A 15,979-nucleotide genomic window follows, 5' to 3' on the forward strand; every position below is an offset into this window, starting at 1 on the left:
AAGTGACAAAAATTGTGCGATGCTATGTACTCAGTGTGAATCCTCCAAGCCATAGTTTTTTTTTTTTGTTTTTTTTTCTTGTCTTCGAAAAGTCTTCAACGCAAAGCGATTCTTTTCACATATCAGTTCATGGAAACTGCAATTATTATATTATCATTATATTCTACTAGTCCATAAATTTGTTAGTACAATCATGGAGGTAAAAACCTCCATCATACAATAGTACAATGTCCTTTCTACGCTTCTGTAGCTTCGTAGTTAGCATCCAACAATGAAATTTCCGAATTCTACGGTCCAGCAACAATAGGCAGCTAAATTCAAATCTGTATGGAAGCCGTGAACTGCCGCTTCTAAAACTTGTTGACGATCTCGTGAACTTATGTTAAAGTCGGAGGAAACTGAATATAGCAGTTTGTCGATCATTTAACCATGCTTTGACTCAGTGATCATATAGAAGCTGGAATCTTACAATAAACAATTAAACAATGTGAAGCGTGTCACAGTGACAATAGCATTTGATATTTACATGTTATTCAGTATATCACGCCTTTTTGACAGTAATCACAAACACATTCTTGCTATATTTTTCAGAGACCCACGAGTTATCATTTTAAAAGGTTTGAAATTCTGACACTCTTCAAAATGCGGCAGTATTTAATTTTTAATTTTATTCAGTTCCATATCAACAGCGTAATGATATAGCTACATTTTATTTTATTTATTTTATTTTATTTCAACTTTATTTTAAGAGGGTAGCTCGTTTAGCAATAGCTAATCTTCCACGAGGCCCTCTGATAAGACATATAATAATATAAAAAGTAGGAAAATTTAAGAAGTCATAAATACAATAATGCTTAATAAAATAGTATTAAGAAAATAGTTTTTTAAAAAGACATATAATAAAAAATAGTTATTAAAAAAGACAAATAATAATATAAAAAGTATGAAGATTTAAGAAGTCGTAAATACATTAAAAATGCTTAATAAAATAGTTTTTATTTTAAAGTATTTAAGAAACGTGTACAGAGTAAAGAAACTTAAGAAATTTGGTACAAATAAAAGAGAAGTTGGCCTAAACAATATCAGATACAAGGCGTTTAAAATGGTTAAGATTTCTTGCTGATTTTACTCTTTGATCTAGTTTGTTCCAGTCTTTTGCGGCAATGCATGAAAAACGGTTGTTATAAAAATTAGTGTGTCCGCCTGTAATGTGCAGGTTACGTGCAGTAGAGGATCTTAAATTATGATTATGAATATTCGTAACTGGTTTAAACATGTCGTTCATGTACTTCGGTCCTTGATCATTAATTGATTTGAAAACCATGGTTAATCTTCTATACATAACGTGTCTGTCAAAAGTCTTCCATCCCAGCCTGGCAAATAAATCACTTGAACAATCTTCATATGTAGCATTTAAAATAATGCGTGCAGCACTTTTCTGTAATTTAATAATTCTATCGGTATTATGGGCAGTGGTAGTTCCCCAAACTAGACAGCAGTAGTCAAGTATTGGAAGAATGTATCCATTATAATAAAGTATGCACGTGGGAGTGTCTAAATACTGTTTAATCCTTCGTAACAGAGCTAATCTTGTACTAATAGTACTACATATATAATCAATCTGAGCTTGCCATGTCAGGTGAGCATCAATTCTGACTCCTAAAAGTTTTTCCGTATCAGAATTCTCTAATACGATATCATTCATCTTGACAGAAATATTTCTTTGTCCTCGTAGATTATCATAGCGTTGTCTGGAACATATTAACATTGATTTGGTTTTACTAGTATTGATTGCCATTTTATTATTCTTGCACCAATTGGAAACATTTTTAGCATCAAAATTCAACTTGCTTTGAAGAGATTCAACATTGGAGCATGAAATATGGAAAGTAGTATCATCTGCATACATGTCGGCTTTGCAGTGAGTTAAACATAGGCTAAAATCATTAATGTAGATTAAATATAAGAGTGGTCCTAAGATTGACCCTTGTGGAACGCCATTACTAATATTCATACATGAGGACGCAGTCCCTTTCATGACGACATACTGACTTCTGTTCATTAAGTACGACTTAAACCATTCAATAGTAGCACTTGAAAACTGGTATAATTTCAACTTTTTAATCAGAATATCATGATTTACTAAATCAAACGCTTTCCTGAGGTCCAATAGAACAGCCCCAGTCAGTTGTCCTTTATCAATTGCTTCCATCCATAATTCCATGACATGTAATAGAGCAGTTTCGCATGAGTGCTTCGATCTGAAGCCAGATTGCGCAATTTCTAATAAATCAAATTTCTTTAAGAAACTAGTAAGAGCAATATGAACATGTTTTTCCAAAATTTTGGACAAAACAGGGAGAATAGAAATTGGTCGATAATTCGATAAATCTTGTCGTGAATTACTCTTGAAAATGGGTATTACCTTTGCGACTTTCCATCTAGATGGAAATGTATTTGTTCTAATACTTATGTTTATAATACGAGTAATACTTGCATATATATGGGGGCCGCTCATTTTTAAAATTTTAGCACTCAGTTCATCAACTCCTGTTGCTTTGGAGGCATCAAGAGTAGTTAAATATTTAAATACAAAATTTTCAGATATACTTGGAATTTCGAATGTTTCATCTGGAGGAATTTTAGGACAGATATGTCTTTCAATAGACGAACTATCAAAGTTTGAATGAGTTGTGTCAGTGTAGCTTCTTGCTACTGAAGTGAAGAACGAATTAAACATTTCTACTATATTAGCATTTCCAGTAATGTTCTTATCGTCAACTCTAAGTATACTGGGGCCTTCGTTGTTGGTGTCATGGTTCATTGATTGAACATTTTTTAAAATCTTCCAGATCTCCTTTGTGTTACCAACATTCTTTGAAATTTCCTTTTTGAAATAATTTTGCTTTGCAGATCGTATAAGACATGTTACCTTGTTGCGCCAGAATCGATATAAGTCAGGTTCATTTCGTTTTGCAGAGTTGCGGCTTTTCATCGCATTCAAAATGGTTGCATTGATCCACGAGGGTTGTGATTCTCGTTTTATACGTTTTTGCTTCTTAGGTGCATGTTTGTCTAGTATTCTTTTTAAACTTCTCTCCCAGTTGGAAAGGGCTTCATCAGGAGAGCTCAATTCACCTCTTGTCCTATCAAAGCTACGAAGATCATTAAAGAACAAGGATGTATTTATATTATCAATTGATCTGTATACAACAGATTTATGAGAATTTGGAATAGTCTGCCTTGTCATAAGATTGTTTTTCCAATTGAAATATACTGGAAAATGATCACTCAATCGAATATTTGGAACATCTATATCACAAATATGGTTTTCATTAGTTGCATAGATATGATCAATTATGGAGGCGGTGTGCTCCGTCACCCTAGTTGGCATATTTACTAATTGTTTAAAGTTAAAATGACTAATTATCTCATTCCAACACGAAGGTATATTAGCGTGTAGATAATCAATATTAAAATCACCGATCATTATTATCTCCATGCATGAGCTATATGCCTTGCTAATCATTTCATGACAATGACCATACCATATAACCCTGGAATTTGGTGGACGGTAAACAGCACATACTAAAATATTTTTGGTAAATGGTAAGACAAGCTCAATCCATATGGCTTCAATATAATCACATTCTTATTCATTTCTCCTATTAAATGGAATGTTTTCATTGATATAAATAGCAATACCACCACCAGCTTTATTTAATCTATCTCTACGGACAGTATTATATAGAGGAACCGTGATTTCCAGATTTTGATAAGTATCGTTTAAAAATGTTTCGCAGCATCCAAATATATCAACATTCCTTCCATTTCTGTTTATAAGTGTGGGGATTTGATCTAATTTAGGATGAAGGTGTTGGATGTTTATAAATCCGAATTGGATACCCTTAGTTATATTTACATATTTACCTTCTTTACTCTGGGGTTGTATTGAATTAGTTGGGAGATCTTGACTTACATCACTCATGAGTGGGTCCTCATACGGCAAAATAAAATGGTCACATTTGTCCAATACATTAAAATGTTTAGGTGTGGGTGATATACTGACGGCACGCTCCTTCTGGCCAGCATCCTATCGGTTCCAGCAGTGGCTAGCCTTGTGACCGAGTCGATGACAGTGATGGCATTCTATCCTCCGTTCGAGACGGCAGTTTGCCTCTACATAAGGCGGAGTGTATAGCCTAGTGGTTAACGCCGGCGTCTCCCAGTCATGAGATCCCAGGTTCGATTCCCCGCCGACAGCAATGTGTGTCGTCTGGCAAGGGTGTTGTTCAATAACAACTTCCTGACATGGACGTTAAATGAATGTGTGCCGAGAGATTGGCTTCGGTCAGCTTGCGAGTCTATAAGCCTCCATGGCTTCTTTCGCGAGTTCCTGCTTGCGGGAAGATCACATATACATACATACATACATACATACATGGTTGCGTTCACCACAGTTGAAACATCCGCGGAGATTGAAGTGGTCAGCAACTGGTTGGCGGTTTTCTTTGCGGTGGCATTCCCGCTGCCAATCTTGACGAGATGAGTTGGATGTTCGTGGATGGCGATTTGGTCTACGGTGGTACTCACGTTGGTGATCGTTGTTTGAGAAACCCCTCATCTGTTGCTGCCTATGTTCATATCTGGACGTGTTGTTGTGGATAGTCCCATTCGAGCGGTGTTGACTATAGAAGTTGCGGGAGGGATTTGAAACTCCCATATGCCGGGCATTCTCCATCTTTGAGCTCTTCTTTCGAATGCAGATGGGGCCTATGATCGTTAGTTTGTTGATCAGTTTAACGGTGCCTTTTCTGTTGAGATGTACACCATCGCCATGATATAAAGATAAGTCGATTTCACCATCTGCGTATGTGAACGACGCCATATTGTCTAAAAACTTACAATCCAGCTTATTGGTGAGTTCCTTCAGATGAGAGTTCAAATCTATAATTTGTGGCGCATGATCATCACTCCGCGGACAGGGGCCCGAAATATAGATGCTTGGACTATGCCCGTTCAGTAGCTGGATAGATGTGATGAGCTCCTCGAAATCAGCGGAAATGTCGTTGACATTTGGGTTATGTGTGTTAATATCGTTTGTTCCAACATGAATTATAATATGGCTAAATGTATGTAAATCTTCCCTTTGAGCCAGAAGAGCGTTTCTCACGTCCTTGACGGTGGCTCCCGGCAGGCAATTTACCTTCACAATCTCATCAGTAAAATCATCCTCATATACGTGTTTTAAAATAGAGTCTCCGATTATCATTACTGGTCGTACGGCTAGGGGTGGTGGTGTAGGTATAGATGAGACGCATTCGGCGTAGGTGTTATGGCGGACTTGATCGGGAGTGTCTATGTTATTTTGGTTATCTGATTGTACATTACCAGTCTCTGTGTTTCTTGGCCTTGGGCTTGAAAGTTTCGCCAGTTCAGCTTGCAGAGATATAATAGTTCTTAATGCCTCTTTGAGTTGCTGCTGCGTTGATTGAAGCAGACCTGGAGTTTTAAGGCATCCCTGACAAAACCATCTTGATTTCGCTCCTTTAACAGGCTGTTTTTCCAAACCAACACATAAGAGATGGTATACTACACCACAGAAATCACAGGCGACATGCTTGGCTAGTTCACCATTGGGGTAGCAGCAGTTTGTTGAGCATGGGTCGATTAATGACGGCTCTGTCTGACACTCTGAATTGATTTGAGTGGTAATCCCGTAGCGTGTGTGATCTGCTTCCATTGTGATGTACACACTAATTCACTGTAATACTATTGAGCACTGCTTGCTACGGTAGACACTGTGTGTAGGCCTGTTAGGATGAGTTATTCCTGTATTGCACTGAGACTATTGCTTAAGATTCTCTAAAAATTATGGTTCAAATATATATTAAAAACGTCCAAACCATTGGTATTATAACAACAAACGTAGTCATTAATACAAAGCTGTTCAAATCGTAAAAAATAGCCGTAAATTTGTAAAAATGTTGTAAGCTTGACAATTGACCGCCTGCTTCCTTCAGGGTACTTCAGTGTTCGGTCCATTCCATTTTTGACATTCAACATATTAAATATCACTTGTGTATTTAACGTTACTTGATCGAGATGTGGTTTGCAATAATTTTCAGGAAAATTCGTTTCATATATATAACTATTGGAGAATAAAACCATTACCTTGATCCGGCACATGCATATGGATTTCGCTGTGTGTACTACGTATTGTAATGTAGGCGCTCTATTTTTGCCTTTATACGGCACTTATGTATGTTTATTTACTATATATATATATATATATGAAAATCGTAATGAGTTTGTAAATCAAGAACAGTGAAACAAACTTTCAGCCTCCACCAGGATTCGAGCCACGGGCCTCCCGCTCTGTACGCGGACACCCTAACCACTAGGCTATATGGACGCTGATTGTATGTCCAGAGGTTCGAAACCGGTAAGGGAGGTCTATATGTTTGGGACTTGCTATTCTGTTTATTTACGACTTGCATGTGTCTCAAGCATGAATGTATTACGGTACCCTCACAGGATAATACTTCCGTGTCTCAGGTATGCATTTCTTTAATGGAATTATATAACGGACACAGGACAATCTTAGCTATTATATATTTGCATATAGGTGCGTGATTTTTACAAACACCACACGTTAATATGCCAATTTTTTGGCATAATGCTTATTTTCTCAAGCGATATAAATTATTTTCGACATTTCGGTAAAAACTAAACAGTAATGAACGTCGTTTACGTATTATACACAGGGACGTAGCTAAGGCCTGATGATTGAGAGTGGGTAGGGGGGGGGGGGGGAGATGTAGTGGCTGAAATTCCAACTGGATGGGATTTGGAGCCAGAAAATTCCGACTGCTGCCTTGTAACCCGCAGCCCCCCCCCCACACCCTACTCGTCAACGATACAGTCAGTGTCAGTCAGTCAGACACTCCATCTTTCGCGACTGCACTTTTGTTTTTTTCGGTACATTTGTACCACTGGCCCTCACTTCACAAATTTATTAATCACTCTGGTTAGCGAGTAAGCAATGAGTATAAGTTATCTGCTTGATAGGCTACATAGACTACCAACTAAAAAAGCTATGTTAATGTAACAAAGGGGAAAACTTTTCTTTTTCAACAAATTATATTCGACGACATAGTGAACTACCCCAAAATACAGTGCTTTTTCCTAGCGCGCTTAATATTATTTTCTTGGGGGAGGGGGGGGGGGTGGGCTATTTATCACTCACATGAAAAAAATTAAATTGTTCACTTCATTCCAACTGAGCATTGGGAATGAAGTGAACAGTTAAGTATGAAAAAAATTAAATTGTTCACTTCATTCTAACTGAGCATTGGGAATGAAGTGAACAGTTAAACATTTTGCAGAAAAATGTTGAGTTGATGAGATACGATAAGTTGCCAATTAAACATTTTGCAGAAAATTTTACAATTGCTCAATTGGGATGAAGTGAACAATTGAACATTTTGCCAAAAACATGTCCAATTAACGAGATAAGATAAGTTGTCAAATGAACATTTTGCAGAAAATTTTTCAATTGCTCAGATGGAATGAAGTGAACAAGTGAACAATTTGCAGCAAAATGTCCAATACACGAGATATGATAAGTTGTCAATTAAACATTTTTCAAAAATTGTTCAATTGCTCAGTTTAAGCAACTAAGCAATCCAACATTTTTCTGTTTGTTTCTTGGGATAAGATTTTATCTTGTTATTTTAACAATTTACTGAAAAATTTCACTTTATGGGCAAAGTTTTTCTTATGTTGATGGCCATTTTAAGCTTCCGTAGAATAACATTGAGCGTTTTAATTGTATACGTTGTACAGTAGTTTATTAGGCTTTTTTTTTAGAGTATTCAAAATCACACGAAGTTTTGTATGGTGGAGTATAAGAACCACGAGATACAATTTCTTAATATGACAAGGAAAACGTGGTAAATATGACTGATTAAAGGTCAAGTTTGACCGAAAATTGTAGGTCACTCACAAATAGCAAGAATTTATGAAAAATGGAGTGCGACAGTCGGAAAAATTAGAGTGCCACAGTCGGAAATTCCGTACTCATAAGCGTACGTATACAATTTTAATCTAAGGCTGATGGGTACAGTTTCTTCCTCGTTATGATCCCCCACTATAATTTTCAGTTGATATATGTAATCAACATATTATGTTAAATTAAAAGTAAGTATAGGTATCATCAACCTATATATGAAATTGATCGCAGAGTCAATCAGGTGTAATAGATTTAGGGAGGGGAAATTGATTGTGGGGTGAGGGGCTTCGAGTTCAAATACGTATACTCATCAAAAGTAGTCTGTAATGGCCCCAAATTACGGCATGCTGTAATTGCTGGAAGTTTTCAAAAAGGTCCTTTCCTGAAGGTGTTCACTCTCCATATTGTTCGCTGACATTATAAACACACACAACAAGATGACTAAATTTCCCAGTTAGGTAAATTTCCTCCAAGGTGGTTAATAAAACAGTTTAAGAATTTTAACATAAGGTGACCATATTTTAATATGTAGCATATATGGGACCAATAAATCATACTTAGTATGATAGTAATATTTAGTAGTGTAGGGTCTACTCGTTTGTATTGGGCTTTAACCTAGTGAAGTTGCATATAACAAGGTTTGAACCTAACTGGAGACCAAAACTTCCCGGTATGTAACACCTTCGAAAAATAAATGAAGAGGCGCGGGAGGGGTGGGAGGTGGGGGGTCGGGGGTCGGACAGAGGATTTAAGAAATAATGTAATATATTGGCTTCTTAAATAGTGCAGTTCCTAAAGGGTCTACTCGTTTGTACTGGATTTTAATGCCTTCTAAATCGCTTAATTTTCAAACATGTTCTGTGAAGACTACTATATTTCAGTCATACTTTCCCAAGCGTGGGCACAATTCCCCTAAGCGTGGGCACAATAAAGTTACTGTCACACATGCATGTTAACCAATATGTATATGTGTATCTATGTATATGTGTCGGGGGGGGGGGTCGGGGGTCGGAAAGAGGATTCAAGAAAGTATGTAATATATAGGCTTCTTTAATAGTGCAGTTCCTAAAGGGTCTACTCGTTTGTATTGGGTTTTAATTCCTTCTAAATTGCTTAATTTTCAAACGGTTTCTGTGAAGACTAATATATTTCAGTCATACTTTCCCAAGCGTGGGCACAATTCTCCTAAGCGTGGGCACAATAAACAATAAAGTTACTGTCACACATGCATGTTAACAATATGTATATGTGTAAATATGTATATGTGTCGAGGGGGTCGGGGGTCGGAAAGAGGATTCAAGAAAGTATGTAATATATAGGCTTCTTAAATAGTGCAGTTCCTAAAGGGTCTACTCGTTTGTATTGGGTTTTAATGCTTTCTAAATCGCTTAATTTTCGAACAGTTTCTGTGAAGACTACTATATTTCAGTCATACTTTCCCAAGCGTGGGCACAATTCTCCTAAGCGTGGGCACAATAAAGTTACTGTCAACACATGCATGTTAACAATATGTATATGTGTATATATGTATATGCGTCAGGGGGGGGGGGGGATCGGGGGTCGGAAAGAGGATTCAAGAAAGTATGTAATATATAGGCTTCTTAAATAGTGCAGTTCCTAAAGGGTCTACTCGTTTGTATTGGGTTTTAATGCTTTCTAAATCGCTTAATTTTCGAACAGTTTCTGTGAAGACTACTATATTTCAGTCATACTTTCCCAAGCGTGGGCACAATTCTCTTAAGCGTGGGCACAATAAAGTTACTGTCAACACATGCATGTTAACAATATGTATATGTGTTTATATCTATATGTGTCGGGGGGGGGGTCGGGTGTCGGAAAGAGGATTCAAGAAAGTATGTAATATATAGGCTTCTTAAATAGTGCAGTTCCTAAAGGGTATACTCGTTTGTATTGGGTTTTAATGCTTTCTAAATCGCTTAATTTTCGAACAGTTTCTGTGAAGACTACTATATTTCAGTCATACTTTCCCAAGCGTGGGCACAATTCTCCTAAGCGTGGGCACAATAAAGTTACTGTCACAAATGCATGTTAACCAAAATGTGTATATATGTATATGTGTCGGGGGGGGGGGTGGGTCGGGGGTCGGAAAGAGGATTCAAGAAAGTATGTAATATATAGGCTTCTTAAATAGTGCAGTTCCTAAAGGGTCTACTCGTTTGTATTGGGTTTTAATGCCATCTAAATCGCTTAATTTTCGAACAGTTTCTGTGAAGACTACTATATTTCAGTCATACTTTCCCAAGCGTGGGCACAATTCCCCTAAGCGTGGGCACAATAAAGTTACTGTCACACATGCATGTTAACCAATATGTATATGGGTATATGTGTCAGGGGGGGGGGGGTCGGGTGTCGGAAAGAGGATTCTAATACAAAGGCTTCTTTAATAGTGCAAAGCGTGGGCACAATAAAGTTACTGTCACACATGCATGTTAACCAATATGTATATGTGTAGTGTATGCGGCTGCGTACATTATACATATGTTGTCTATGTATATATGTTAATCGTACATATGTCTGTATCTGAGACTGTATCTGTGGACTGTATTGGCCGCAAATTAAGCAACTTGCAATAATTGCTAGGAATGTTCAAAAAAATACTTTCCTTGGAGGTCTTCGCTCTCCAAATTGTTCTTAGACATTCTTAATGAACACAAAATATGACTGAATGTCTAGTGAGGTATTTTTTCTTCCAACGAGGTAATATAACCGTTTAAGAATATTGACCAGGGGTGAGGTGACCATTTTGAATATATGGCATATATGGGCCAATACAGCATACTTTAATCCTTGTACATAACCTATATTAGTTGCATATAACAAGTTTGAACCTAACTGGACACCCAAACTTCTCCCGTAGCAACGTAAACACCTTCGAAAATTAAACGGGTGAGAGGGGGGGGGTCGGAGTGTTTGAAAGAGAATATATGAAAGTATATGATGTATAGGCTTTTGTCTCACTTGCATTTTTTTCATGGGGCCTTCTCGTTTGTACATGGTGTAATGCCTTCCAAATTGTTAAATTTAAGAACAGGTTTTATGACAACTAGCCTAATATATTTCAATCATACTTTCCCAAGCGTGGGCACAATTCCCTAAGCGTGCATGGCACAATACGGATCATATGTATATATGTGTGTGTATAGTGTACGCGGCTGCGTGCAGTACACGTTGTATATGTTCATTTTAATCGTTACGTCTGTATCTAGCCGGTAAGCAATGGGCCCTACCTACAAGTTGTTTTTCATTCTATATATTAATCTTCGTGGCATTGTTCCACTAATTTTGAGATGAATGTTTGTAAAACGTTTCCATGTTTGAATTCAGAGTTACAATAACATTATCTACAATAGAAAATTTTCAATAGAAATGAACGTGGAACACATTTCTGGCGTCAACATGTCTCATTTATTTACACTTGCTTTCTATCGCTGCAACAGAAACATTTGCAGCAATGAATAAGAGAGGAAAGGGAGAGCAAAATCGTTATTAAGTTGTCGCATTCCTGCAGTAAAGAGTGCACCGTCTTAACTACAAACTTATAAATATATACTTTGTACCTCGTAAAACGTGTTTGGTAAAGTATGTTCTTTACTTTGAATCTTTTACTTGCAATTGTTTAGATTTTACACCCCAATACAAAACCAGTATATCCCGCTCCAAAGGTTTGCTGTTTTGGCCCCTAATATGCCAGGTATTCAAATATGGTCACCTTTGATACAACAACAAAAATATTGTATTTGTATTACCACCCTTGAGGAAATTAACATTCAGTCATTTTATGTCTTTAATTTAGAAAGTATGAGAACAATTTGGAAAGTAAAGACCTTCTGGAAGGTAATTTTTGTAAACTTCTGGCAGTTATATATAGCGTGCTATAATTTGTGGCATATGCAGACTACCTTTCATCCATTTAGCCACCGACAAATTGCTCAACGGGCAAGTATTAGCTTTGAAGTTATGTTTTCAGGATCACCGCCCTATAAGTGTGTTATACTTGTGCACATAATGGTAGCAGTGTTATACATATGAGCTGTTAATGTTACCCTAAAACTGTGGCTTTCTAGGCATTAACCCATCATTTCATGCTCACGACCCGACCTATAGCCAGATTGTTTAACAGGTGAGTTACAACTCCCTGATTTAACTAGTAATTAGCTAGGAAGCACATTAACGCAGGAGGATCGCCATCCTTTTGGAAATTTTCCAGTTCATATACACCCTTAATGGGGTATAAGAGAATGTATAGCAAACGCTGATACGTGTGCGAAAATTATCAAAGGAGAAAACAACCTCCCCGTGTGAAAAGAAAACAAAGAACAATAAGAAAGCAGACGTTAATTCAGTAAGAGTATACTATTACTTTCAAACGTATATAGTATCAGCAGGGAGTTGTTATGCAACTCCCTGGTATTAGTCAGCCATACATTTCGTACGCTATTCGCGGTCACATTATTAACCCTCCTGTTGTCATGTAAGCAGCTTTGACCGCGTTTGAAAACAAGCGCGTTTTTTCATGCTGGTTTTGCTGTCGTTTGATTGGAGGATGAACAGCGACTGATCAGGGAGGTCTAAAATATCACCTTCCTGATCAACAGATGAGGGTTGTTCATTGCGGTTTCACAAATTCTCTACAATAAACCAATTGGATGCACTGTTCTGTTTGATACAGTATAAGGCAGGCCGTAACGTGTATTTTCATTGTTGTATCTGCATATGCATCAAGAAGCAGATAAACCAAACACGTACCATACTAATCGGACATAAATAATAATAATAATTAATAAAAAACGTCAGGCCAACTTACTTTAACACATAAATAATTATACATAAAAAAGGTAGACAGACAGATGAGGAGACCCATCTTGTATGTCCATTTACTAGAATTTCAAGAGAACACTTTGTTAAAACCTCTCTTTTTGAAAACTTCTGGCAAGTACTTTAGCATGCTATCATTACAGACGAACATATAATGAACCGAATTGGCAGATGATTGTCTCGGTAAAAATTACCCGTGGGTATAAATTAAATGTGACGTATATGGGCGTTGTAATCATACCGTTATCACGTTCTGTGTATTTTTTGAAATTTCCAACGCTTAAGTTAATATTAATCAACTCTTAAATTCCGAATCTTTATTGAGTCAACGTAAGCGAAGTTGATGTAATCATGCTGTACTGACACTCGTGGTATGTGTATGCTCTGCGCTCGACGCGTAAGTGAATCGTAATCTTCCCGTAAATTCCGAATTCAGTGGAGATTACATTCAACGTAAACGCAATGCGTAAGTTGGTGTAATCATGCTGTAATCCCGTGGTGTGCATGCTTCGGAATTTCCGACGTGTATATCCTAAACATGCCGTACTGTGCCTGTTTCAGGTGAACGAAAATAACTTAAACTTGACGTTTAAGGATTTCGTAATCAATACGTAAACGCTGAAATGAACGTAATTGGGTATTTGTAAGTTAATTGTAAATATACAGTAATTTTTTAACTGCACTCGTTTCAGCCAACGTAAATGTTGAAATTTTGTTCATGAGATGCAGTCACAGGGTAATATCATTATCGGAAAGATTGACATGAGAATTGTGTCCAGTGTTTTATTTCATGGAACAATCAACGTTAACGTCATGCTTAAGTTTGTTGTAAACGCGTTGTATCTATGCTACGAGTTTCCGATGTGTAAGATAATCGTAATCCTGTCGTAAATTTCTTCGTGGCGAGATTAAGGTCAACGTAAACGTGGAGAAGAAATAAGTTTTAATAAATACGAAAGTAATTATTAACTTCCGATATGTAAGTTGTCATAAACGTAACGGAAATCTGTTGTTCCGTGTTTACAATGTTTACGGATGCGTAATCACATCGTAAACGCGTTGTTCCAAAATGTACGGGTTTCCGATGTTTAAGGTGACCGTAAGCAAGACGTAAACATCCAAGGACTGTGCTTACGATAACTTAAATGCGTGTCTTTTTCCCGTGCCTTTTGTAGCTCTGAGGCAACTTAAGATAATTTATGCTTTCTAGAGCATCCTTCAAGCAGGGAAGTGTTACTTACTCAGAATGAGATACTACTATCGCTCTTTTTCCAACAATATGTACCTGAAACTCTCATAATCCTCATTAAGAATATCCTTTTAGGAGTTTGATAAAGACCTCAATAAAACCATGCGGAATTTTCCTTATATAATTCCCCCTGAACTGCTTTCCACGCGCTTTCCACACTTTAAACAGTAGTATTATTTATGCTTTAATGTGCATCTTGATACCGCCATAAGTTTAATCTTGTTTGTAAATTACAAATAAAATGGCTGATTCTAATGTTTACAACGGGTTTGTCCTGAAGACTTATACAGTTGGACTCCATGACACGAATAAAAAGTTACAACAGGAAGCAGACTATGTTCGGTAATATGTTTTACTATGAGAACTTATCTTGAGCACAATTTCCAGAACCAAGAAACACGTCCTCTCATTTATTATTTAATGAATTAATGAGGTGATACAGAATTTAGAGCGTCAAAGCGCGTCAAAATGCCAAATTTATGGATTTCCATCAAACGACTGGCAGTGTAAAGTCAATGGATTATCTTTGCTTAAACGTGTAGCAGACGTCGGTATTTTCTCTCATGATATGTTAAAGTGAAAACAGGATTATTGTCGGTATGAAGGTAACTGCAAAGAAAATCGTCTAGACATGTCTTCTGGAATCTTCTGTTAATTTCATACCTACTCACTCTCTTTGTGGTCAGAGATGATAATATCAGTGCAACCGAATCTCTGCAAAATAGAACTTGAGAGAAATATTATGAGTAGTGAATGCCACACTGTAAATCATACATAACGTAAATTATCATCTTGAAAGGTTTATGTTTAAGCTCCACTACAAAACTAATTAACATTCACCAGGCATGTTGGTTGAGTGTAGACTGTTAGTGTGGACAAATTATAGTAAGCTAGGATATTACAGAAGTTTGATACCGTTTGGTGATCAATTGATTTATGTGTGTATAGTCTGACTGTTTAATGCCAATCGAATATTAATTGTCCTGAATCAGGGTCCATGGGGGTTCAAAACACCATCTGTATGACCCAAATGCACTAAAAAATGCGAGCTCACCATTTTAGTAAATGTACTATTATACATCATTTTACATGAGGAGAAGAAAATGAGACCCTCCCCCAGGTTTCAGAAAGTATCCCCCACCGATACACACACAAATACATATAGCGATTTTCCACAGGGGATCTACCAGAGAAATGGTACCAAAACTCAGTTGCTACATTATCACTTTTATCTTGTTGAAGTTCCTGTCAAAACAGCCAAGTAGTAAAAAGTTCAGACTTTCTAAGCAGAAAGTTTCCTGTGGTTACAATATCAAAACTGTCCAACACTTTTTTTTGAAAAAGAACACACAATAGGTGATGTCTAGCTGTGGAATGTGGTCTTAATTATTTACTCGTCATTTGTTTGAACAAATAAACTGTGTCTGGTTCAGTGAAACAAATATAGACTATTGTCTGGCTATGTACCACTTAAGAACCAGAGGTGGAACCTTTGCAAGAAATTATATGGAACAGAAACTACTTGCAGATAAACTTGTTAATGGGGACTACACCTACACCTACCTTCATGACCTTGGCCTTTCTATATGCTTTAAACCTCTGTGGTAATAGTTATACTAAAAAACAAAAGTGTTGACCATTCTACCATGCACTATCAGGTATTTGCATGGTATAAATAACAGATATGACACCACTCATTATTGGCACTAACAGCAGAAAATTATTAAATGTTTTAGACATGTTGACCTCATCATCACATTAGTAATGAAATTAAAAGTTGATGTTTTTGGATGTTTTTTTTCAGGAATCTCCTTAGCATCAGGCCACTTTGAATAGAAGTCACACAGTTTTATTATGCAAAGTCTCTTTTCAGCTGTCAC

General features: G+C 36.9%; 1 protein-coding gene across 1 annotated transcript; it reads right to left on the minus strand.

Annotated features, from left to right (window-relative positions):
- Window positions 1-713: 713 nt before the first annotated feature.
- On the minus strand, window positions 714-6,032 carry LOC139970682 (uncharacterized). The gene is made up of 2 exons (XM_071976581.1): window positions 4,438-6,032; window positions 714-4,179 (listed from the first exon to the last, which is right to left on the minus strand). Coding segments are annotated over exons 1-2 (1,308 nt in total). The 5' UTR covers window positions 5,744-6,032; the 3' UTR covers window positions 714-4,177.
- Window positions 6,033-15,979: the final 9,947 nt, after the last annotated feature.

The sequence above is a fragment of the Apostichopus japonicus genome, chromosome 8, assembly GCF_037975245.1.
Source record: "Apostichopus japonicus isolate 1M-3 chromosome 8, ASM3797524v1, whole genome shotgun sequence".
Classification (NCBI taxonomy): domain Eukaryota; kingdom Metazoa; phylum Echinodermata; class Holothuroidea; order Aspidochirotida; family Stichopodidae; genus Apostichopus; species Apostichopus japonicus.